At 35.0% G+C, this 27,381-nt stretch overlaps 1 protein-coding gene across 1 annotated transcript in view; it reads right to left on the bottom strand.

Annotated features, from left to right (window-relative positions):
* Nucleotides 1–1,081: 1,081 nt before the first annotated feature.
* LOC118587053 (pleckstrin homology domain interacting protein) overlaps nucleotides 1,082–27,381 on the bottom strand; it is a 118,839-nt gene continuing 92,539 nt past the window's right edge. Inside the window, exons 28-40 of the mRNA XM_036192660.1 lie at nucleotides 24,766–24,877; nucleotides 24,543–24,604; nucleotides 21,735–21,890; nucleotides 20,822–20,942; nucleotides 18,255–18,380; nucleotides 15,112–15,181; nucleotides 14,750–14,800; nucleotides 13,382–13,531; nucleotides 10,768–10,920; nucleotides 9,716–9,879; nucleotides 8,993–9,252; nucleotides 8,252–8,449; nucleotides 1,082–2,547 (exon numbers count right to left, since the gene is read on the bottom strand). Coding sequence (XP_036048553.1) covers nucleotides 1,910–2,547; nucleotides 8,252–8,449; nucleotides 8,993–9,252; nucleotides 9,716–9,879; nucleotides 10,768–10,920; nucleotides 13,382–13,531; nucleotides 14,750–14,800; nucleotides 15,112–15,181; nucleotides 18,255–18,380; nucleotides 20,822–20,942; nucleotides 21,735–21,890; nucleotides 24,543–24,604; nucleotides 24,766–24,877 — 2,261 coding nt within the window. The 3' untranslated portion in view covers nucleotides 1,082–1,909. The remainder of the gene's footprint in view (nucleotides 2,548–8,251; nucleotides 8,450–8,992; nucleotides 9,253–9,715; nucleotides 9,880–10,767; nucleotides 10,921–13,381; nucleotides 13,532–14,749; nucleotides 14,801–15,111; nucleotides 15,182–18,254; nucleotides 18,381–20,821; nucleotides 20,943–21,734; nucleotides 21,891–24,542; nucleotides 24,605–24,765; nucleotides 24,878–27,381) is intronic.

The raw sequence follows: 27,381 nt of genomic DNA on the forward strand, positions 1-27,381 counted from the left end.
TCATTACAAATGATCTAAAAAGCCCAAATGCATCACTTTTCATTCTTCAAGACAGTTAAATGACAGTTAACATTTGTCCTTATTGGAAACAAGGAAATAATTATATAATCTAATTATATATTTTGCCAAGGTTCAATTAAAGACTTTATATTCTACATCAGGATCATTCATGCTAATATATTTTTCCCCATCCTTTCTCTTTAAAAATGTAGTATCTGAAAATTTTGGTTACATTTTTGTACCATATCAGTCCTCAGAAAATACTACATTCTTAAAACTAAAAAAAAAAAAGTAATTTTAAACAATAGAAATGGCATTTATGTTGGTTTTCAAGGTATAAAATAACTAATGTACCATAAACAAATAAATAACTGCTTTCCTTTTCCATAGCAGTACATATAGTAATACATTCTCCTAAGTCATATAGTTATCATTTACAATAGATAACTTAATTTTACTAATGATGCAAAAAATAATAGAATACAAGGCACAATCATTAAATGGGCGTTTCTCTTTAGAGTGTATATTGAGATACCAGCGTGATAAGGATACCGTAAAAAGTGCAGAAAAAACACAATGTGCAATGAGACCACTGTATAAAACATGATTGCATAAAAAGTGATTTGGCCTATTTTTAACTTTTAATAGTTGAAAATAACCAATCTTTCCCTTAAAATTAAACTATAAAGTATGACATTTTAAAATTGTCTTTATTCTACTACTATCTAAAAAGATCCTGAAAAAAAGAATTTATACCTGGGTAATAGTATGCGTTTGTATATATATATTCAATCACACCCATTTATCAATATACACACGCACACAGACATGGTTCTTTGTAAGTCATTTTAGCCTATTGGATATGTCTGAAATTTAAAAATGACATTAATCCAGATCAAGTAAACATCAAATTCCATACTTTTTTCCTGTATTTTCCTTGAATCCTTTAACCACTTAAACATTGTCTCTAAGATATCTCTGTCAAAGGACCCACCAGTGCATTATTTTCCTACTATTAGTACCAAAAAAAAAAAAAAAAAAAAAAAAAAAAAAAAAAAAAAAAAAAAAAGGAAAGAAAAAGATACAACTCAGCATAATTCTGTAATCACTTGCTCTTTAGAATATATAGCTTTTCCAGTATTGAAAAGTGTATGCTGTCCTGACAGTCAAAAACAGGCTTTCCACTGCACTGATTCTCAGTCTTTGGCACAATAAACAGAGATAGAGTGACTGATACAAGAATCAAGGTCTGAAAAATTAGACAGTCAAATGTTTTCCAATGTGGATATGTTTCCTTTGCATCAATACATTTTCTCCTTAAGTTTGGCAGAAATGGAGTAAAACAAAAAGCTTTCCTCTAGATGTTCTGTAGTTGAACACCCTACAACTACCACTTCTCAGGATAACAAATGGTGGGATCTTTAAAGTTAGCTTTAGAGGAAATGTTTCTTAATGTACTGCTACTCTGTGTAACATCTTTCTTCCTAAGGGCATGACTTCTGTATCAGTAAAAATGTATCTTACTTGGTCAAAAATAATTCAGTTTTACCAGGAAACATTCTATCACTAGGAATACTATACTTCAAGAGTGTAGCAGAGCTGTCTCTCCCATAAATAAATCAGGAATTTATAACAGGTCCTCAATTTCAAACAGTGAATGAAATGAATGTGGAAATGAATAACCTACCTAAGGGCAATAAATAGCAAACATTTGAAATATATATGTATATAGATTTTCTTTTTCATTCAAAGACGTAAATTATTTTCTAAATGTTTGTCTCCTTTTTTCCAAGTCAAATTGTAACATTCCCTAATCCATCATAGCAGCCAGGAAGCAGAAACCTTAGTTCTACTTACTCCTTAACTGTACCTGCTTCATAGATTCTGAAGTACAATATTTTGCTTCAAGTTACCAACCAATTAAATTAGCCTTTGCTTTTTCAGTCAATTTTCGGACCCGTCCTCTACTAGAAGTCCCAAAAGTCAAAGACGTGTCTTCAAATAACAGCTGCCTCTGTTCTTCTTCTGAGTCATCCTCATTATAGAAAGCTGTCCTTCGACCTTGGTTTCTAGTTCTCATGTGAGGTTCAGAGCCTTTGAGTTCTTCAAACTCTTCTTCCTCATCTATGGGACCATCTGTTTTGTTCCGGTTACTTCTCCTTAACACTTTAACATTCGTAGGAACTATGAGTTCTGAATCTAGGTTTTGTGTTTTCATCTTCCTTTTGGGTTTTCTGCCTCCACGACTCTTTTTCTGTAACAAATCCTCCTTAACAACATTCGTTTCAGAAAGAAAGTTGCATGTTGAAGAAGGAACCACCTCAGCCCTGATTGGGGGCATGTTATTCTGCTCAGAGTTTTCTTGCTTTGTACACTGAAGTTTCTTGGGCTTTCTACCTCTTTTCTTGTGTGTAACTTCACCACTGCTGGTGTTAGCTTCTGCCTTGGGCTTCCTTCCAGGCCCTCTCTTCACAAGTTTTGATGGCTGTCCTCCATGACCATTTACTTGAATGGTTCCTGCTATAAGAACATTGTTCTTACAATCTCCTGAAAGGAAAAAACAGTATACTTAATATGTTGTTTAGCCCTCTAACTAATCGGTAAGGGTACTAGAATACTTCTATATAATGATACAATAATAATAACAATTTTTAAAAAACCCACTAAAATAAGAGAATTGATAAATTTCTACAGCTATTACCTAGATATCTATATTTTTAAAAATGTATTAATTGTGTGTATACTTGGATGATGATGTCTATGTGTGAGTGGCACATGAGTCACCATGCAGCTGAGGAAGTCAGAGGGCAACTTTTGGGAGAGAGTTCTCGTCTACCTTTACATGGGTTCTGAGGACAGAAATGAGGTTGCCACAGACTTGCCAGGCAAGCAGTTACCTGCTGGCCCATCTTATTGGCCCCTGGGAAAAGATTCTTGTTGAAGACAGAAAGATAGACTTAAGTACAAATAAAAGACTCAAGTTAATACTGTCATTGATAGCAAAGAGTAGAAATTCCATGCCTGCCTCCTTTATTACACATTCTAATATGTATGTTAAGAGTTTTGTATGAATCACATGAAATGATCATATTCACTTGCAGTTTATTACAACAAAGTCTTTTACTGTTTAACTCACTAAACACAGGGTGTTTCTGTATCACCACTTTTAAGAAATTTAAGTCATGGAAAAATATTCTTAGAATACTAATTTTGACCATTTAATTTGGTCATCCTAATAAATTACTCTCTTCCCTTCAGTCACTTGATCAATGAGAAGACTCAACAATAAAGACTGGAAAAATTCTAGCTTTTCTTTCACCTCTTATGAATGTGACCACAATAACTTCTATATCAAAGAAGAGTCTGGACTCTGATGATCTCCGTGTGTTCCCTGAACACACAAAGACTCTTCCTTCTTACGTTCCCTAGCCAAGATGATTAGGAATATATCTGCTGCAATAATTTGCATCATTTACTCTCCATAAGAACTGCCATGGCTTTGATGCTTCTCACCTAGTCTTATTTACAAATGTATAAATAAGTTACACCAAAAGGCCGAGCATTGTAATACACACATAAAAGTCCAACTGCTGGGGAAATAGAGCCTAAGGGACCATAAAGCTCAGTGGCCAACCAACCTAGCCAACTGGGGAAATCCAGGCACCGAAGTCCTGTTGCACGACTACTAAATGGTCTTATAATAAAAATCTGAAGCCAGATACCAGGGTGAAAACTGAAAGATCAGAGAAGCAGAACAAGCCGCAGCTACCACCTCTTATCTCACCAACTCGTCAGCCTGACTGGACCTCTACAAGAGAGAGAATTCTTGTCTCCTCCAGTCTTATATCCCTTTCTCTGCCCAGTCATATCACTTCCTGTCTCAACCTTCTTAGTGCTGGGATTAAAGGTCTGTGCCACCAGTGCCTGACCTCTGTGGCTAGCTCTGTCCTCCACTCTTCAGGCAAGCTTTATTTCCTAAATTACAAACAATATATAACCATAAGGTCCTGCCTCAAGAGGTAGAAGGTGATTGATTGAGAAAGACATCAACTGCTGACCTCCACATGCACACACACATGTGTGCACATTCACTGGAAGACAACTGAATAGGAGGTGTTCTTTTTACAAGATATTCAAATAGTCTATCTCTTCTTGTAATTGAATGGCAAATGATAATCTGTCATCACACAATATTGACACTGTATCAATCATGTAATGTGGACTATTATTTTGGTTACAAATCTTACTGTTAACTAACCCCATGATAAAAGCCAAGAAATTTACCAAGTCAGAGCAAGGGGTGAAGAGGAAAAAAACAAACCCCACAAGCCTCCCCCCATAAACGATTTTCTTTAGATCAGCTTTTTACAATTGTGAGGTAAAAGTGTGGTAGAGAACGTGCATAAAGTAGCGAAGGGTATTCCACAAAGCAAACTGACTGAGGTCTGTGGGGTTTTGTTTTGTTTTGTTTTGCTTTACATAAAGACACTAAATATAAGCAGAGGAACCGGATCATTCAAAAAAGATCAATTACACACACGTATCATATGTATATATATTTTTTGAGATACTGTGAAAAGATCTGACATGCAAATTATGGGCGTAGAAGAAACAAAGAAATATCGTGCTAGACTTTTCAGAAAATCACAGAAGAAAATTTCTCAAACCTAGAGGAAGAGATGCCTTATACAGTTACAAGAGGTCTAACTGAACACCAAATAGAAAGGACCAAAAAACAAAACAAAACAAAAAACCAAACACCCAACCCCACAACAACATCCCGTCAAAACACTAAAAACAGAATAAAGAAAGGGTACAGAGAGAAAGGTCAAGTCATGTACAAAATAACTACTAATTATTCAACTGAGATGTTTAAAACCAGAAGGCCTTAGAAAGAGGTATTCCAAGTTCTGAAAGCCTGAAACTGTCAGTCTACATTATAATGTGCAGCAGCAAGTCTATTAATAGAAGGAGAAATAAAAGCTTCCCAGGGGGAAAAAAAAAAACACTGAAAGAATTTAAGAAGACTATGCCAGCCCTACAAATAATACATAGAAAGAATACATAGAAATGAAGAGAAAGATAAACACACTCAAGGGGCCACAGAAGATAAGTAAGTATTAGGACAATAATAATAATAAAAAAAGGTTCAAGAAAACACACAGACAAAACCAAACCAGAACAAAAAACAACAAAACACACAAAAACTCCAACCAACCAAACACCAAAATGAAATGATAAGAACAGACAAAACTTTGAATGCTCTGAATGTTAATAGCCTCAATTCTCCAATAAAAATACAAGGACTAGCAAACTGGGTTAAAAACAGGTTCTATTTTAGGGTAAAAGAACTGAAAAAAGTGTTCTAGGAAAGTAGAATCATGAAATAATACCTGGTAATCTAATATCTGACAAAATGGAGCACAAACCAAAACTAGCCAGCAAAGGTACAAATTAATTATAGGGAACAGAACACAAGCCACATGAAGGGGAGATGGGGGAATTCTCCAGAGTTCCATGTGTAAGTGGAGATAGGAAGACTGAGGAGAGCTTGGGAGTAGGTTAGTCCCAACTAAGACTATATGAAAAAGTATTACAGAAATCCACTATTTTGACAGCTAATTTCAAAATTTTATTAAAAATAGGATTTTAATAGAAATACCTTGCATGCGTGGCTACTGCTGCTTCCAGAAGATATGGGCTATTCAATAAAAATCTCAGTGTCTGGCTCAGGCTCGCTCTCTCGCTCTCTCTCTCTCTCTCTCTCTCTCTCTCTCTCTCTCTCTCTCTCTCTCTCTGAGTCATTGGTAAGGAGCCCCCAGAAGCAATGCACACCACAAGCTATTTCCATTGATTTTGTTTGCTCACCACAACCAGATAGCTAAGAACTTACTGATGAAGCCAGTCCTCACTTTAGGGACAGGAAGTAAATCAATGGATCCCCAAACTCTCTCCCTGTTGACTATTCTTACACAGTATCAGAAGGTGCATGTAGGTTGCAGGAGGAGAAAAAACAACAATGGTCTCATCCAAAGCGGGAGCCTATATGCATAATACGAAGCTACCAAGTATCATGTGCCCACTGGAACAACGTTGTTTAAGGGGTAACCAACCACCTCAACTAGATATGAGGCCTAGAAAGGCAGAAGTTCATGCTTACTATTATATACCTTGGTCAAGAAGCCAATGACTTAGGAGACTATATGCCCTAACAGGATGAACAGCTGTTTTTGTTTTTTTGTTTTGCTAAATTGTCATACTGTCAAATGGCCTATTATTAAATACTTAAGTTTCTACCAATAGATTTGTGTTGCTATAAACTTTGGTTGGAGAAACTGCTTTCTTCAGTGGGTAGTGTTTAATGCTGAGGCCACTATCCAGTCCAAATGCAGAGTATAACTGAATGTTCAGCTGTGAATGGAGAGGAGAGTGGTGCTGACCTATGGACATAACATGGCTGTTATTCACATCAACTCATAGCAGCTGTGGTTATCAGTACAAGATAAAGCCAGTCAAAATTTCAGCATGAATGGGGTAGGGGCCCCTGAGGCTCTATACTTGGCAGAGTAGCTACTGGAAGTTAAGGACTGATGAGGGAGATCAATCACTTCCTTTAGGGATGTGGCTGCTAGTGTATTGTCCGTGTCTTCGTAGGTGGCCCCAAACACATGTGAATAATTACAGTATTAACTGGACTTGGGGTACTAGAGGAGAATATGGAGTTTGGAGGGAAACAGGGAAGCCAACAGTGGGAGTCTGTAGGGGAAGTAATGGCTATGATCAAAATACACTGTATGAATATATGACATTTTCAAAAATAAAAAAATTAAGAAATGCTCAAATGCCATGATCAAAGTCACTTGCTTATAAAACACTTATCCACCACATGGCAAGTATAGGTGACTATCTTTCAGAGGACTTGGGGTTTGATTCCCAGCACCCACAATATGGTTCACAACTACTTCTAACTCTAGTTCCAGGGGATTTGACCCCCTCTTCTAGCCTCATGGACACTGCATGCACGTGTTTCATAGACATACACACAGGCAAAACACTCATACACATAAAATGAAAACATAATTTCTTAAGGATCCTGGAAATGATATTGTAAGAGTTAAAAGGAGACAAATTAAGAGAGAAAGGTGGAAAAAAAAAGACCATCCAAAGAAGGAAGAAGGCGAAGACAGAGACTCTCCAGTGGTTCAGGAAGAGGTAAACCAGGGAGGAAGTGGGTGGAAATGGGAAGATGAGGCAGACTACAGAACTCAGTGAGACCCTGAGGGCGAGGAGAGGAGGGCTGGCAAGTGAAATGGAGGCACAGCTAGGGAACTAAAGGAGGTAGACCCATGGAAGACAGAGGAGTTTAAGAGATGTTAGAGACGAACACACAAAACATCAAAATCTAAAGAGTTGAACAGATTTGGATGCTAAAATTTTAGTCTTTGTAGGTGGGTAAAATATAATGTTTTAAGAAAATTTGAGTGAGGTTTCTGGTGAGTATATTAGGGAAGAAATGTCTACGGCACATGTTTTGGAAACTATATTAAAAAATGCTCATTAGTGGGCTATCTTTAAAATGTGGTAATGAAGCCATTCTTTTAATAAGCCTTATGGCATATTTTATTAGTTGCTTTCTCCTGTCTTTCAAACATAAAGCCTTTACAAAACAACAAACCTGCACTGCAGGTTTTGGATTCCTAAGTGTAAGGCAACAAGAGTTGAAAACCAGTGAGTTACCATTTAGTAAAGATCACTGTGTTTTTTCTTTTTTCTTTTTTTTTGTGACCTATGGTCTATTAACAGTTTATATTTTTGTTCTAGAAATATGAATAATGCCATACTGGGTTAACAAAATCCAATTTGGAGGATTTTTTGTTTAAGTTTTTAACAATGAAGCTAGAAACTAGTTTACAACATTCAAAGCCTTTAATTCTAGAGTAAGTTTTTAGTTCCATATAGTTTTTTTTATCTTTAAAATTGTTAACAATGTTTTGCTTTTAATACAAAGCTCCAAGTTACTAGGTTTACCAGATTACACCCTGTAACTTTTAAATTGACACCCACCAACTCCTATAAAAACATAATTGTAAGAAAGACCTACAATATACAATTAACACTTATTTTTACTTTTTTTTTTTTTGAAGCAGGGTACTCATTACATTGGCTTGGCCTCAGACCTGTGATCTTCCTTTCTCAGCCTCTCTACTGAACAAACGTGTACCACCACACCCAGATATAAGAAACATTTTACCTTGATCAATGACAGCTGATGACTTTGGAAGTGTGGATGCTTTTGACAGTACAGAAGACTTCATTTTACGTTTGACAGGCTTTTCTTTTTCCACATTTTCTTTTGCAGAGTTATTCCTCGTACTATGTCCAAATGTGGGTTGGTCAGGGCTTGGAAGCGTACTCAAGACCTTGGAATGTTTCACAGAATTCTCTAGCACTAAAACACAAATGTAAAAAGATGAAAAGCTAAGATGTTGTGAACTCAAACATAAGCAAAAGGTCTGGGATTGCTTCTAACCTGAATTGCTTCAATTAGCAAAACCTGAGTGATACTTAAGGCTTCTTCACAAAATCTTTCTTTTCTGTTGTACTGGGATATAACCCAGAACTCCATGTATACTAGAGAAGCCCAGTAATCTTCTTTCTAGTAAGAAATGGCTACAAGAAAATTTTAACAAGTGCAGCCCACCTAGAAGCTTTTTACTCAGTTTAAGATTATGAGACAAGAAATGGCAAATTGCTAGCAAGCGTAGGGTTTATATTTGGGTAGTCTCTATCAGTTTGCTATTGTTTTACCCTACAAAAATATCCCTAAACCTCAATTTTCTTTTTTTCACTTAACCAATTTTTCAACAAGAGGAAAAAAAAATAAATCAACAACAATAGCCTCAGGTGATTACTAAAACTCACAGAAAATCAAAACTTTTTAAAAAAGAAAAAAAAATTACACCCTGATGTAGAAATTGTGATTAAGTCTTACTTGTTTTTCCTGGCATGGCAGATGTGTTAGTTTTTGAAATAAATGCTTTTGTGGCTGATGATGTAGATGGCTGCTCAGGGATAACTGGATCTACAGCCACACGGTTGCTCCTGGTTCGAACCACAGAATTGGATTCTGGTTTACCATTTATCTGAGCAGCATTATGCCTTGGCAGTACTGATCGTGTAGGTACAGAGAATGGAGAGGTAGATATTTCTGATTTCAGTTGGGGTTTTAAGATCCTTTTTTTCCTTTCAGGGCTGTAAATAACATTAGAACATTGTTAGTCACTCTTAACAAAACTCTCCATATATGTGGTAAGAGTTTTATAATATTGTTGAATCCAACATTTGTACTATCATGAAATATGTTAAAATATGAGATTTGTAGTGGATTTCATATGGTTGTGAGCCTTTGAAAAGTGAATATTTAGTGAAGGATCATCATAAATGCTAAAATTATATGACAGAAAACATGATGCCATCATTATCCTAAAAATGCTGTTTTACTGTACAGATTTAACAGTTTGAATTTAAGCACTTACACTAGTAAAGCTTTAGTTTAAAAGATTAAAAATCCTCCACATCATAGGAACTTGCATGTCAAATATATCATTCTGCAATATAGGGAATAGTAAAGGAAGCATTAAAAACCACCAAGTTCTGCCATTTTGGGTGACAAAGTCACAGATTAGCTAATGTCATCTAAAAGACACTTAAGTACCTTGAGGCAGCGCTGCTGGAAAGGGAGCTGCTTCTAGTTCGTTTCTTCCTCCTTTTGGTTATAGTATTTCTTTTATGAAAACGAAGAGCAGACTTATAATCTGACAAAACTGAACTAATGTGTTCTTCAAAGAAAGCAGACAGCCGTAAACTCATGCTGTAAATCTACGGAGAGAAAAAACATCCATAAAACTGGTTCAAATGAAATTCATCAAAAGAAAATGTCTATTTAGTAAATATTATAAATATTTTTCTGGTAAAATTTTCTAGAATTTAAATATTGCTGTTTGTATTATTTTTTTTTTTTGGTCTCTTCTGATGCAAAGTAAACCAAAACATTTTTACAATTGAATTATTTTGAATATAGGCATTTGAGATATTTAACAGAAAAGATTCTCAAGTTGGGAGAGTGGCAAAATTCCTCATTGTGAATTCTATCATACTTAAACCACCCCAAAGGGTTAGAAACTCATTCCCTTGCTATCTAGAACTATAATCAAGATCATCTCTTCACTCTTTTTTTGTTTTGTTTTGTTTTTTTTGTTTATTTGTTTGTTTTTGTTTTTCAAGACAGGGTTTCTCTGTGTAGCTTTGCGCTTTTCTTGGAACTCGCTTTGGAGACCAGGGTGGCCTCGAACTCACAAAGATCCGCCTGGCTCTGCCTCCCAAGTGCTGGGATTAAAGACATTTGCCACCACTACTCGGCCATCTCTTTTGTGAAGCTGTGTTTTGACCAAAGGTAAGTGACAGGCTGAACTTTTACAAGTTATTCTCAATTGCTTCTACTCATTAATATGGAACTAGGTAGAAAAGTTAAGCCCAGAAGGCTCTATTTAACAAGACAATCATACTACCTTTAAAAAGGAAACTATTCCTGAACTGCTATCAGTGTTTAAATGACATCAATTTGAATCACAAAAAAGCACAGTAGAAAGTAGTAAGCCACCATTAATATTAACAACATAAAAGCCAGTTAATTTTGCTCAAAGTTTTAAATAAAAAATTTACAGATTTGACATCCTTTGAACAAAGTAAAATAATTTGATGATATACCCTTGATCTTTTGCTTGGTGTATATGCCTTAGAATTACTAAAAATGAGCCTGACATCTTTACATAACTCCATTGGTGACTCATAATTCCCAGCCTCTAAAGTTTCTCTGACAGTTGCAAAGTCCATTGGAGTGTCAATGATGTCTCTATAGTCCTAAGAGAGAAGGAAACAGAATTATCACTACTACCAAAGTATCATTTTACAACACAAGAATTCATAGGCTTTCTATGGCAAGTTAACTCACAGAACTATTAACAACCATTTGTAAAACCAAAACAGTAAAACCTTAAAAACTTCAGTCCACTTATAAATCTAATGAATGTCAACTCATTGAAGCACTATAAAATTATAAGATGAAGAATTACAATCAAAGTGGGGTTAGACAGATGGCTCAGTGGACAAGAGCACTTGCTGTTCTTGCAGAGGATCAGGGCTCAGTTCCCAACACCCACATGTTGACTCATGACCATCCTTTGAGTTCAAGGGGATCCAATGCTCTCTTCTGAATTCTGCAAGCATCAGGCATACACATGGTACATATAAATGCAGGCAAAATACTAACACATGAAACAAAAATAAATCTAAAATTTCCCAAAACATCCCATCTATATAGAGGCTGAAGTTACAGTAACTTCAAGTTTCAGAATTTACCTATTTACATACTTTGGAATAAACAACAACAATAAATGTACACAGATGTCAAAAAGCCTGCATTCGTTTAGTAAGGGACAACAGAACTGTTGAAGAGCAACAAGAAGATGGCACAAAACAGAGAGGTCAAAGGAGGCTAATGATCACAGCAGTACATGACTAGGGATTTATTTAGCAGTACAGAGTATACTGAACTTCTCAATAGCATTCATTTCAGATTTGGATTTTTTTTTTTTTTTTTTTTTTTTTGGAGCTGAGGATCGAACCCAGGGCCTTGTGCTTGCTAGGCAAGCACTCTACCACTGAGCTAAATCCCCAACCCCAGCTTTGGATTATTTTAACCCTGCTTCCTTTTGCTTTTACTCTTTCTTTCCCATACTGAGATGTGAACATACATTATTGATTTCAAGAGTTCTGATACACTGCAGAGTACACTCAGTTTTAAAATTCCCTACACTACTGTAAATGTATCCCACAAATTCTGATATTCAATTGTATAAAATTGAGATTATAAACCCATACATAGCACACCAGAGCTAAGAATGACTTAGGTTGTGGAAGGAATTATTCAGTTAGTTCTCAATTCTTTCCTATCCGTGAACCAAGGCCACGTTTGTTTCTGTACAAGGTTAATATTTTTTACCTCTAGAATAAAAACATCAAGGCTCAAAACATAAGCAACTAATAGCAATAAGTAAATTGTAAATAATTTTTAAAACTACAGCTAATTTGCAGGAAATAAAGGGAAGCCAAGCTTTTGAAAATTAGAGCGTAGTGTATAGCACAAACTCAATCCTGGAATTTTGGGAAGGTGAGTTTCTCATTAACCCAATTTACTCCACTGTTACAATTAAACATTTCTTTTGCGTATTTAATGAGTCTGTTTCTGGCTTTCGAAATTAAAAAAAATATTTTATGGTCCCTATCAACAAACACTTGTCTATATTCATTTCAAATTAAAATGCCTATATAAAAAATAATGAAGCCAGATGAAAGCATATCTAGGTTGTGATGCCATATAAAACTATAAAATCCTGAATTCCTAAGTAGAAGAATTAAAAAATATTCATCATTTCAACCTGGATTGAGATTTCTGTGTCTCTATGCAGTTATGAACAGCTGGATCATATAATCCCAACCCTTTTAAGCATCCATTCCCTGAAGTTCATACACTGGCATTATCTAAATTCATACAATAGTATTAACTGATATATGCATGTAGTGAGTACTTACTTCATCATTACAAAACTATTTATTATTTATTTTCATTTCACCACTGTAATTCCATGAGAAAAATAGGTATCATTATTTTTGTTTTCTAGATAACAGCTATAAATTCTTAGAATTAGTATGCAGAATTAAAGAATATGTGCTGGTAAAGTTTTCTTTGGGGGGAGGGGATGTCAACATGACACAAGGTAGAGAGAGAGTCATCTGGAAAGAGGTAAGTCAATTAAGGAATTGCTCTTCTTCAATAATGAATGATGTGGAATAGCTCAAGCCTCTGTGGTGCTAACCCTGTGCAGTGCAGATGTTGTGTAGGAAAGGTAGCTGAACAACGCAGTAAGCAGCATTCCTCCATTGTTTTGGCTTCACTTCCTGCCCTGGCTTCCCTTAATGATGGACTCGAATCTATGAGGCAAATGACCCTTCCTCCCCAGGTTGCTTTTGCTCATGGGATTTATCACAGTGGCAAAATAAAGCAAACTAGGGCAGTTAGTAAAAATTATATTCATATGGGAAACTAAGTGACTTACTCTATGTTAAGAGAATAGCTACATGCATAAGCAAGTTCTTTAGAGGCATATTTTAGGTCTTTTTCCATTTTACCACACTTTCCAATTTAAGAGTTCGTTGTAACTGAATAGGTAATGAGAACATATATAAGCTCATGAGGAAATGAAGCAGAGTAATAAAAATTAGTTGAATAACAACAGTGTAAAACAATTTTAGAAATACTTACTGGATATTCAAGAAGATCTACTGGCTGTCGAAAAGGCTCTGAATCTTCACACTGAAATATGAGATTTAACAATTCTTGACATTGTTTCTTCCATGCTTGAATATCGTAAGACTGAGCTCTGTTGCGTAACCTTCTTCTAGGTTGATGATCCTGGGGGTGGGCAGGAGGAGGGGAGCGGGGAGAGCACACCAACACAAGTACATTACTAACAGCTGTTATGCAATACAATCAGCTTATTTGATTTTCGGAGTGTGCGTGCACATATGTGAGGCCTATATGACACATCTGGTGCCTTTCTTCAGGAGCCATAAACTTTGTTTCCATCTTTTAAGTCTTTATTCTGCGTCCCGTGTTGTTTTTAGAGACAGTCTTTCTCTAGGTAGCTCTGGCTCCCTCAAACTCAAAGAAATCTGCCTGCCTCTGTTCTCAAGTGCTGAGGTTAAAGGTGTGTCTCCATGGGAATGTGCACTTATGTGTATGTGCCTGCAAAGGCTATAGGCATCAGAACACACCCTCACTCCTGGAGCGAGTGGTTGCTAACTGCCCAACACGGAACTGACTGGAAACCCACCTATATCCTCTTTCAAATACTGACAACCTTGTTTGTAAGGTTGGGCTCACTGACTAGCAAGTGCCAAAGAACCTTCTGTCTTCACCTCCCTAATCCTGGGATTGCAATTGAGCTGCACTGCATTGGTTTTTATGTGGGTGCTGGGGATTAAACTCAGGCCCTCATGTCTGCAGAACAAGCACTCTACTCACTAAGGCACCATACTAGGTCCAATTTTAATACAGTCTCAGGTAATTAGACACAGAGTGAGCATCCCCGACCTCAAAAGCTTGGCATGAGAAATATTTATGTTTGAAACCTTTATGTTTTGCAATATTTGCATAGACTTTACTGGCTGAGGAATACTAATCAAAAATCTGAAAACCAAAATGAGAAACTTTTTGAGTGACAATGGTGAAAACCTATAGGGTTTGATCATTCTGAATATCAGACTTTCAGATTAGGGATGTTCAACCCACAGAAAATATTAGTTCAACTAAAATACTAACCTTTCTCAGAAAAGTATTTTTATAATTAAAAGTTTTTGGAACATTTAAATTATTTTTCCCCCCAAGACAGGGTTTCTCTGTAGCTTTGGAGGTTGTCCTGGAACTCGCTTTGTAGACCAGGCTGGCCTCGAACTCACAGAGATCCACCTGCCTCTGCCTCCCGAGTGCTGGGATTACAGGTGTGTGCAACCACTGCCTGCCCAGCTAAATTACTTTTAATATTACTAAGAATAAAGGAATAAGCTTTCAACATACATTAACAAAAGTACTCTAGTAAAAACAATACTATCAAAAGCAAAATGCTGTTACCTTCCTTTTTCGGGTAGAAGTTCCAGGTACATCAGCATCTTTCTCTTCTTCCTTTGAGAAAATAAAACATCCAATTCATGAAACAACTGAGGTTTCATCATTTGGTAGTTATTCCTTTCACACTTTAGAAAATTTATATCAAATATCCTATAGCACATAACTGAGAGTCTCTTCCCACAAAATACTTGTTTTCAATCACAAGTAAATTCTAAATATGATAACAACAGTAAACAATATAGTACCGGACAAGAACAATTTTCTACCAACTTTAATCTGAAAACTATTACACATAAATCTTATTTAGTATACTATAACATGTAGTGTTAGTTAATGCAGCAACCACAGTGAAGTCAGTTACATACCTCAGAGTCAGACAAAACTTTCTTCTTCATTGAGTTGTAAAGTGGAATTATGTTATAACAAGTCTGGTCCCTAAATAATCAAAGAAAATGTGCATGTCTAATTAAATTTTTGTGACTTTTAAGAATTTGTGCCTAAAACCAGATTTTAAGATAAAACCTTAAACCAAACAATTTTTCCATTTGTCGACTACAACTCCTCTCTCACCTGTGGGATCTTAGAACTGAACTCAGATTGTCAGGGTAGGCAGCAAGATCCTATCTTCTAGGCAATCACACTGGCCACAACAACTCAGTCTTAATAATCTTTATCATCTCACATAATTCTATTGCTTTTTCCTGGAATGACTCTCCTCTGACCTAACTTCTGACTTCATCAGCATCTACTTTGTTTTTGACCTTAACATTCATCTACAATGTTCTCTATTTTCCCTTACCCTTATTATTTTTTCATAATTCTTACTAGATCATTATCCTTATAGAAACATTTATCTATCTCATAAAACTCTATTACAAAAGTAAAGCATGATTTTTTTTCACCAAATACTTATTACTTCACTTAGGATATATCTATTATGTAAAATATTTGCTGAATAGTCAACTGAAAAAGTATAATAATCAAAATTTCAAAGCTTATCTATCTTAAAAGCTATTAGCTACAAATTTTATTTGAATCAAAAAAAAAAAAAAAAAGCCAGGCATTTACTTTTAGAGATATGTAATATAAATTCTTTAAATCTATATTAACCTGCCTTCACGATGATGGCATGACTTTATTTTGTTGGTGGTTGGTGACTCTGAACCTAGGGTCTATCAAAAACTAGAACAGTGCTCAATCACTAAGCTACAGCCACGCCACCAAATAACTATTTGGAATCAATGTGTTTTCATAGACTAATCAAAAAAATATTTTTCTTCTTCATTTAAAAATGAATTATATAATTCTATAGACTGTTTGAAAGAGATGTCACAGATAAAGTTCCCTAGGTAGTCAGTGCACGTTACCAACTTCCTCAAGAAAGGCAAAAGCACAGTAGTAAAACCCCCAATTACACAGAGAACAGAGGAATGTCACAAGATGCTGTTGAAAAACGTCTCATGGTATAGTGTCAGCACAGTATAACTAAATCAATTACTTATTAATAAGTTATTCAGTAATTTTGTTATCAATCCTATATAGAAATTGCTTGTAACTCAGCTAATACAAGTTCCTTATGTGGTGGTGACCACCCCAACCGTAAAAATATTTTATTACTACTTCTTAACTGTAACTTTTCTAGTTAGGAATCATAATGCAAATATCTGATATACAGGATATCTGATATGAACACACACACACACACACACAAAGGGGACATGACCTTACAGGTTAAGAACCACACTGGTTTAAAAGCCTGAATATTTTCTTTAATATATACAAATAAAACCTGGTTATAGCCTTGTAGGCATTTAAAATACAGTATTACCTGTTTTTAAACAGAAAAATAAAAATTCTCTAACAAAAATAGTGACATTAATATGCAACTGGAACAGTTTTTATGCCAAAATTGTTATTTATCCCTTTGGCTTCAATTTCTATGGCTCAAATCATTCTAAGGACACATGACAGCTGAGTAAGGGAGGAAGTGTTTCTACTTTCAATGGTAGTTATACTCTTACTGATATATGCAATTGATATATAGAACGTTACAGACTTTCAATGGTAGTTATACCCTTACTAATATATGCAACTGATATATAGAACGTTATAAACTTTCAATGGTTGTTATACCCTTACTAACATATGCAATTGATATATAGAACGTTATAAACTTTCAATGGTTGTTATACCCTTACTAATATATGCAATTGATATATAGAATGTTACAGACTTTCAATGGTAGTTATACCCTTACTAATATATGGAGTTGATATATAGAACGTTACAAACTTTCAATGGTAGTTACTACCCTTACTAATATATGGAATTGATATATAGAATGTTACAAACTTTCAATGGTAGTTACTACCCTTACTATTATATGGAGTTGATGAGCAGAATACAAACTTTCAATGGTAGTTATTACCCTTACTGATATATTGAATTTATGAGTAGAACACAAACTTTGTGAATGAACTTTTTTTTTTTGAGATGTCTCCTGAGGTGGGCATGGTAGTTCACCCCTGTAACCCTAACCTTTGGAAGCACAGGCAGGCATCTTTCCAAGTGAGAACAAGACCCAAAACAATAAATAAGAAATAATAATGTCTTAATGTTGCCCAGGCCATTCCCAACCCTGCCTCAGCTCCCCCAATAGCTGGGATAACTGCAATCTTGGAAATTCAAATTTAGTACCCTGCTGTACAGCCTAACACTTTGTTAATAAACTTGACAGAGTAAATATGTATTATGTTAAAATGCAAAGTTCCCAAATCAAATGGCAGACATCCATCTATATGTGCAATTTAATTTAGCTAAGGCAAATTCCCTCAGCGGAGAATATCAGATAATAATCTCTACCACCTGTAATTATACATTGTTCAAAAAAAGCAATGAAAGAAAAACTATTCCATGTTCAGGAAATTTTTACTGTGATTATTAATGTCAAAAGCTAGACTGGGGGCTAGAAAGCAAGTTCGGTAGTTAAGAACATTTATTGATCTTGCAGAAAACTCCTGTTTGGTTCTCAATGCTCACACAGCACCTGAAAACCACTTGTCACCCCAGCTCCAGAACATTTACCACCCTCTTCTGGCTTCTGTGGGTACTGCGTGTGTGTGGTACATACACATTCATAAAGATAAAGGCAACTATGAAGACTTATGGAATTTATTATAATTTTCTGACTAACTGTCTGGAAGTGATTTTCTTTCTTTCTTTTTCTTTTTCTGAGATAGGACCTTACTATGTAGCTCTAGCTGGCCTGGAACTCCATAGCTAGACTATTCTGGCCTCAAACTCACACAGATTCACTATTTCTACCTCCCCAGTGCTGGGATGAAAAGTACGCTTTCTATTTTAAAAGAGGAACTATGCTTACGTGACAATATCACCTATTTAAAAGATGACTGCAGTTTACATTTTAGCACTTTATACTTTAAAGTATACATCTTAAAATCACATCATTAATTATTACAACTAATATACTGAAGCATGTATAACTTACTTTATAAAATGCAGAAGAAGATCGGTAACAAATTTAGCAGATTTCACAATTGGGCTTCCTGGCTCATTAAACGTTCGTGTATTATGTTCTATATATCGAACTTCCCACATTAGGGATGAAACACGCCTTAAAAAAATATAGAAATCTTAATCTCATATTTATAAATATGTGTGCACAATTTAAAATTATGACATCTGACTTTTTTAGTTTCACTCTTAAACATATTATATCTTAAAAATCTATTTCTAAAATAACAATTATAGTAAGGTTCAAAAGCATTCATTAAGAGAGAAAGTTTATTGTGTAGAAAATGTCTGGAGTAAGACATACCAATTAACGATGCTGACTTTTGGAAGGGGAGATATCTACAGGAAAAGTGGCAGAAGAGGAGTAAGTCTCATAGATTTTAGCTTTACTCATTTCTGAAATGTACGATGTAACTTCCTCCTCTCATTTCCATACATAAAGGAAACCATTTTAATTATACTAATAGTAATTAAAAAGGTGAAGAAGAGGGAGCGGGGCGGGAGGGGGGAGGACAGGGGAACCCATGGCTGATTATGTAAAATTAAAACACAAATATAGTTTAAATAAAGAAAGAAAAGAAAAATATGACGAAAGGAAAACAATAGATTGCTAATAAAACATAAAAAGATGATGAGAACTGCAAGAAACCTAACTAGGAAGTGTTTCTGAACATTTGGCAATGTAAAAAAATTCTGGGGCTTCATAATTTTATTTCTAAAAGTAAAGGAAAGTCTGAAGACACTTTCTGAGAACACAAAACAATTGCGTAACAGTTAATCTTACTGACTGGTGAACAGAAGCAATTGCACAGATGCAATTGCAGTTGTAAACCACACAACTGTAGCTACTTCTGTGCACTGAAAACACCAAATAAGGCATTAAATGACTAGAGGACAAAACTTATAGTTGTTTAACCAAGGAATGAATGGCATCAAAAGAAAAACAAACTGTAAAATACACAAAACAATAAAATACCTTTTAACAGTGTAATATCATTTGAAAACATTCTGTCAAATAAGTATGTAACGCATATTTTTAAATGTATTAGAAGGATGGAAAACAAATGATTTCTATTTACACATGCACAAGTTCCTTTTTATTATAAACTGGTTATAAAGCTAGATTAACACCAAAGAAGCCTATTTAAGGCATACTGTATCTTGAAATTAAAATACACTTTAGCAATTGGCACATTTTTTAGCAGTATGTCTATGAGAAAGTTTATTATTAACAATAGTTGGAAATGCTAACTCCTTTTGCAAGCTGTAATCCAACAACCAGTGAATGTCCCTCACTTCTTCCCATGTTTTGCTCTATCATGTAGCACTATGTATAAACTCTCCTAAGCCTTAACAATTCCAAGTCTAGGAATGCAGTTAATAGTCTCCATTCATTCATCTCAACTTCTGCACCTGATAGTGGAAGCCTTGAAGATAGGGTGGTAAAGAACGTATCATAGGGAATTTGCTCATTTCTTGTGTCTATGAAGAATTACCAATAATGATACAATAGCAAGTGGACCTAACACCAATAAGATCATCTTTCAACCCAAGTTGAATTCTATTTTACTTTGCTCAAATGGTTCTCACCCACCAGGAGATATATAGGGCGAAGAATGACTTTGCTAGCTCACGTCAGTAACACTGCTGCTATTAAGGCTTATGTTCATCAGTAAGGATAGAGCAGTGTTGGACATAGCAGTGCTATATATATCCAAGGATATAACTCACAGCAGTAAGAGAATCAAAGCTACATTCTATACAGAAAAACATCAGTATAGGGTATGAATAAAAACTTCCATAAACTTAGAAAAAGAATAAAGTGCTGCAAAACTGTAAAACTGATCATAAAGACTTTTAATGCAATTATTATGTACATTAAAGTGTTGGTCTACTAAGCCACAGACACTAAGAAAAATAAACTTAAAAACACTATTTCATTCCAAAGTATAGATTTAAACGTATTTCTGTAAATATCTTAGGCAGCCTTTAACCCCAGCACTTGGGAGGCAGTGGCAGGTAGGTGGCTTTGAGGCCAGCATGGTCTACATGGCAAGTTCCAGGACACCCAAGGCTACGTAGTCTCAAAAAAACTAAAGAATTCACTGGCAACCAAAAACCATTATACCACAGAAGCAAATTAACCATAAAAGCTTAAGCAAAACCTATAAAAACTTTTGTGAATCCTTTCTAATTGTATTTTCATAGGCATTCAAAGCTCAATAAACAAGAGATTTATAGAAAATCTATTAAATATTCTAGTATATTACTAGGAGAAATGAAGTCTTTGGCTTGATTTATAAAATGCCAATGAAAGAATAAAGTATTCATTCATAATCCCAGACGAGCAGCATCAACATTGTAGGAAACTCTCAAAAGTTGATGATTTATATTTCCTATTTTAACTTGACCACTAAGGGGTTCATTTCCATCTGTGTATAGATAAAACTGAGAAAACACTGCCATAGATTGTTAGTAACTAACTAGATGAAAAGATCCTTTAGAGTTCTTTTGTTATCAGCAACATCAAATGGCTCTAACCTGTAAAACCTGTTTTCCAGTCTTTGTTTAATTGTACTTAGGTCTGTTGGATATGCCACCACAGTGCAGTACATGGGATAAGCTTGCAGATCCACAGGGGCCACAAAAGCTGAAGCAATATCTAAAATAAATAAGGAGATAAATATATTTTTTGTATCTTGAAATTCACTGGTACATTAGGATGAAGAAAAAATAGATAAATATATTATCAATTTATCAGCACAAGGGAAAGAAGAGCAAAAACTAGAATACAAGTTAAGATCATTTTATTTTTTAAACTTTTTTAAACCTAAAATATTGATAAAACTATTTAAGATGGTATTTATAAGGTGGCTTTTATAAAACTTCCATTTTATTAGACTTTGGGGCTGGGTATACAGCTGAGTAGTACAGCATTCACCTACCATGAGGAGCAAGGCCCTCAGTCTGAGCCTCAATTAAGAAGAGGGGGAAAAAAAACAAAAACAAAATTTCTAGATTTGTATATACAACAATATGCACAGTGTCTTCAGTTCTTACTCTTAATTTCTCCCTATGTGCTTTGAAGTTGATTCTGAACTACTAGATTGTTGTTTAAATTACAATAATTTCCTTGAAAGCCCAGAGTTCAGAAGCAAGTTTTATGTCACTGGTGACTTTTATTTTCACAGACCAGGAAAAATCAGCCCATATCCCATGTTCTTCCCCTTCACAAAGACTTGTAAAGCCAGGAGAAAACAAGCACAGCTATCCAAATAATTAAATTCAACTTCTGATCGCCTTCCTCCTCCAGCTCCTATCAAGTCAGTAGAGTACATGAAGGCTTTACAAACTGGTTTGTGGAAGACCCTGTGGCATTTATGGCAGACTCATAAATTTAGCTACAGGAAGTTCATGTAACTTAGATTTTCTATACTGTCATGCTATTATTTACCTAGAGTCATCAACTGATTTATTCCTCCAACAATTCTTTCACATTCTTCATCCCTGGGATTGGCTCCCCATTCTCCATCAAGAGGCTTATAGATTAGTGACCTACATTCAACATCAGTCAAAGGAACACTGGTACCCAATTCTTCTGGAAATACAGCTGAAATGCAGATAGAAAAAAACATCAATGAACATCTTTAGTAATTATTGGTGAGTTTTTCCTTTAGAAATAATTGATATTACAAAAACAAACAAAAGAACCCCACTATTTTCATAATGGAAGAATTTTAAATGCAAATAAAATATATTCTTGAAAAAAAGACATCATATTTAAAACTAAATGATTACTTATACCTAAAGTGTACTATAACTAGTCAAGTTACATCTGAAAGAGAAAATACAAAAACAAGTTTCAATTATCTTATCCATTTCATAAACCAACTGCCATTATTTACTTTAATAAAATACACACAGTGATAATAAGCTGATGAAAATTTTAAGAATATTTTAATCAAAGCCTCAACATTTCTACTACAAGAACAAAGAGAACTATGAATTCCAAAAGGAAAATCTGGTCTTCCATTTGTGAAGTAATACTTTTCACAGGCTTAAATCTTTAACATTGTACCTAAGAAAATTCCAAGTAGTCTTGAGGCTGATTCTACAAATGCACCAGGTAGTATTACTTCCTTTGAACTAGACCGTAACAGAAACCAAACACTGTATACAATCAAAATAACTATATGTGCATAAGTACGTGTACCCAAATAGAAGAAAAGAAAGAAAAAAATGTTCACCAGCACCAATAGACTTTAATAAACACACAAAGATATATTTAAATAGGTAATTAGTATCACTAATTCTTTTTTAAAAAATAGCCACAGTACTAGAAAGCCAATTTCATTTCTTTATTAGGCCAATTCTGAGATGACAACAATCAAATCACTTCAAATTCAAACATGAGATTTAAACTCACAAAGACAAACCAAAGAGGCCAAATGACATGGTTATAAATTGATATCTTTACATTTTCTATCCTTTAGTACTTCTTCTTGAGCAGTGAAATGAAAATGTTTACTACTGGTACTAAATGAACTAATTTTAGACCAATATTATCAACATGAAAAGTTTTTTCATTTCTAAGGTTTTCTGGCTGAGTTCACTTCCTATTTAATATTCACAATAACCACATGCAGCAAGTTAGAACATCAAGAATTTTTTTAAATTTACATATTTATTTATTTTATATGTTTGGGTGTTTTGCCCAAATGTATGTCTATGCACCAGATAAACGCTTGATGCCTACAGAGACCAGAAGAGAGGGTCAGATTGCCTACAAGTAGATTTATAGATGGCGGTGAGTTGCTATGGAGGAGCTGGGAACCAAACTTGAGTCCTCTGGAAGAAAAGCCAGTGCTTTTAACTGCTCAACTATCTTCTCCAGTCCTCTTGTTTTGTTTTTGAGATAGGATTTCAGTATGTAGCCCTAACTGGCTAGCAAGTCACTAAGTAGATGGGTCTGGCCTTGAAACTTGAGTAATTTCTTAGGGTACATTAACTACTCAGAACTACCATTTATAAAGGTTTATTTCTATCTATTATGTTAAAAATGAGATTTATTTTCTTGTTTTTTTAAAAAAATCTTTATCTGAAGATACAGGTACACCATTTAAAAATCCTAGCACAGGACATAAAAGATTCTAATATACAAATAAATCATTTATAATCTACAATATGCTGCTTACATCCCTCTTTAGGCATGTATAACTATGTCCTACTTTTTAAAAAACTTAATTACCATGCTTCAGCCATTCCCTCTTTTCCAGGATAAGAAATATGTCCATATTCACTTTTCCCAGGGCTAACTCCCCAATCCCAACTTTCCTAGGCTATATGTAGGGCGATAGTTACTGTCATTAATTGTAACTGGCCCTAGCCATTGATCACTCAACATTTGTCACATATAATGGACTGTAATTCTGAAAGAACAAGAAAGGCACTTGTTTAGATAGCAAAGGATGAGTACACCAAGAAAGTGATTTTGAGTCTTGGAAACTAGTCAAGAGCACATACAAAGTAGCAAGACAAGTTCCTGTTGATACTTCCACTAAAAAGCCTCACCTCCTAAGGACTATTTGCTGCTGTTACAAAAATGCCTCTGAACCCCTCCCCAAATAATCAATTTAAAGGATAATTAAATACTTTTTAAAGTATTTAATTACTTTTCTATTTTGTTCTAATATATTAATTTCAATCTCTCCTTTAAGACAGAGGTTCCAGATAGGGAAGAACTGTCAATCATGTTCATTGCTAAATTTTGTCTAATTATATATTTTATATTGGTTAGTCACAATAACCTTAACTGGTATCAAGTTTTAGTTTTGTTTTGTGAGTCAGGATCTTAATATGCAGCCCTAGTTAGGCTTGAACATATGCGGTAATCCTCCTGCCTTTGCCTCTTGAGTGTGGGGATTGACCTCCAGCAGTAAATCGGTTTTCTTATTGAAACAAAACAAAACAAACAACAACAACAACAACAAAAACTCCAGGGCTGAAGGGATGGCACAGGTACCTCCCACAAAACCTAACAGCCCAAGTACAATCCTAGCTACACAAAGTGGGAAAGAATCAACTCCTGCAAGTTATCCTCTGACTTTCATAAAAGTGCCACTACATATGTGCCCATATACATGATAATCTCGTGTGTCTGTCTGTCTGTCTCTCCCTCACACAAACACACCCACACATACATCCCAACACCAACTAATTCTAATTCCACAAGGTATAAGCAATGAACCTAACATACACTTACCATTATTAGGTATTAGTTCCATATCCCAAGGACTCATCTTTTCTGTATCTCCATTGTCCCAGCTTTAAGAAAGCAAAATTATCCCATTAAAAAAAATGAAAAGAAAAATCACATTAAACAAATAATTGTTTCAGTATTAAAAGAGGTATTTTAACTCTTTTACTGATAGAGGAAAGAATATCAAAACCTAGTCTAATTGAAAATACAACCAGTATATTCTTACCAAACATTGTAACACTGAAACAAACTATCAGGATACTCAGGTTGAAGAGGCTCTTGACTTTCAATTGTTCCAAACCACCAGGCATCATCTATGACTGATCTGAAGCGGTCACCTGAAGAAGAACAAAAGCCATATATCTTATCATATGGGCATGTACTGTCACTTTGGTTAACTACCTTTTCCTAAAGTATAACTCTTTAAGGTTCTTAAACTGGATGATTTCACAAGACAGAAAATGATCTATATATTCCAAAAATAAGTCAGAAAAATGAACACACATACCAAATATGTGACTTACAGCATTTCTTAGCTCTCAGTAGTAATGAAGGTTCTCCTTCTTTCTTAATCATCTTCATGGGTGCAGCATTTAAAAGTCATCATTAGGACTATGTCTAAACTTCTCATATGTATACTTTGGGTTACTACTGATTAAAAATATTTATATCTTATTTTTAATTTTTGACTTCCTATTATTTCCCCCAAATAGCAATCAAGACTTCATATTAAAAGCAAAATCATAAAAAATTCAGCTTGCCCCCTTTGTCTCTATCATGCTTACAATGTACTACAAATTCACTCTCCCTTTCCTTTCTAAAGGGCCACACCAAAAAGAAACAACAGTGAAAACTGACAGTCTTCGTAGAAAAAGCAAGCATGCCTTTTATCTATTTCTTCATCCAACCGCTAAGCTACAAGGGTCACTGTTTTTAACGTCAATTTCTCAGCTTCCCGTTCTCATACTACCAGGTGCTCTTTTCCTTTGTGTAGTGTGTTCTCTTCTGTGGCTCTCATAGCACTAAGATTTCCCTGTCAGCATAGGCAAGTGTAAAATATATAGGTTCAAATAGAAATATTTCATGCAATGAAATATACTAATTGGTTTTTAACTGTCTTCATGTACTCAATAATAATTATATTCTCTATATTAGAACCGTTTAAATGGTGTCTTCTACTAAGGTATAACATACAATTAAGGAATAATGAATTAAGTTGCCAACTAATCAGTTAGTTACTATTTTCAAGAAAGGTATTTTCTCATGTTTTACAAAAAAAAAATTGACTTAAAAGTTTATGTAGACATGCATAAAGTGAAATAGCTAAAATCAGGGCTAAGATCCTTAGCAATAATAGAGGGTGCCGAACTGGCATTCCCCTGTATTCAGATTGGTGAATACCCTAACCATCATCATAGAGCCTCATCTGATGGAAGCAGATGCAGAGATCCACAGCCAAGCACCAGCCGAGCTACAGGAGTCCAGTTGAAGACAGGGAAGAGGGATTATAGGAGCAAGGGGGATCAAAATCACGATAGGGAAATCCAGACACAGATGACCTAAATTTTCGGGAGCACATGGACACTAACTGACTGATTGCTGGGGAGCCTGCATAGGACTGAACTAGGACCTCTCTGCCTGTTTTGTAGCCTGGTCTGTTTGTGGGACCCCTGGCAATGGGACCAGGGTCTATCCCTGGTACATAAGCTGGCTTTTTGAAACTCATTTCATATGGTGGGATGCTTTGCTCAGCCTAGATGCTGGAGGGTGGGGTGGAGTGGGGGGATGGTTTGAGCATTCCAGGCCTTGTTGACTCCCCATGGGAGGCCTTACCCTTTCTGAGGAGTGGATGGGGGTGGTCGGGGGAGGTGGATGGGGGCAGAGGAGAGGACAGAAAAGAAACTGGGGTTGTAAATGTATTAAAATGAATTTTTTAAAAAAGATTAATAAAAAAATAGTTAAAATCAGAAAAAACAAGGTAACAGATCTTTTAAACTAGAATTCTTTTAGAATTAAAATATTTTGCAAAATTATCATCTATATAGTTTTGACTGAGAGAGAGTTAGATACAAATTTAGACTCAAGCAAGATGCACTATTAAGTCTGCCATTGTTTCTCAAATGTGTATTAGGACAGTGAACACAGAGAAAAGCTATTTTAGAAAACTTAGCACTGATATAATCCTTTAAATCTGTAAGAACACTACAGAAATGTGAACTTAACAGACCAATTTCTTAGGGCTCTCCCAAGACTGATAAGCTTTGCTATATGAAGAGTCAGATACTGTGCATGAATCTAACCACAATGGACAGTCCTGGTAGGTTAACAATGAGTACCAGCAAGAGTCAACCCGAAAACATTCCTGGTGATCTGAAGTGACTGAAGATAGACAAATGCATAAATAAAAGACCAACTAGATACTGACTGTGGAAGACACAATACTCTATTAATATAAAATATTTAAATGTCTAATGAAAATGCTTTGATGACTTATTCATTCAAGATATCTGACTTACCTACCAGTTTGTGACACAGTATTACTTTACTTCAATACAACTGTATGTAAAAGAAATGTGTGCTACACTGATTCTAGATTGGTTTCATCTTTGACTGTAAATACTGTTTGCTACTATTCAAATAAGATTACAAATTTCTTTCTTGCAATTCCTTTTCCTCAAATAACTTGAACTGCTTCAACTTTCAAGTTTGTTTTCTATGTATTTAAAATGTTTTTCTATAACACTAGTATAAAGCACTTTTCAATATAGTTTTTTACAATTTTTTTTTTTTTTTTGGATAATGTGAATTCAAATCTTTTCTGAAGATTCCTTCTTGGTGATAA

This window comes from Onychomys torridus, chromosome 7, assembly GCF_903995425.1.
Source record: "Onychomys torridus chromosome 7, mOncTor1.1, whole genome shotgun sequence".
Taxonomy (NCBI): domain Eukaryota; kingdom Metazoa; phylum Chordata; class Mammalia; order Rodentia; family Cricetidae; genus Onychomys; species Onychomys torridus.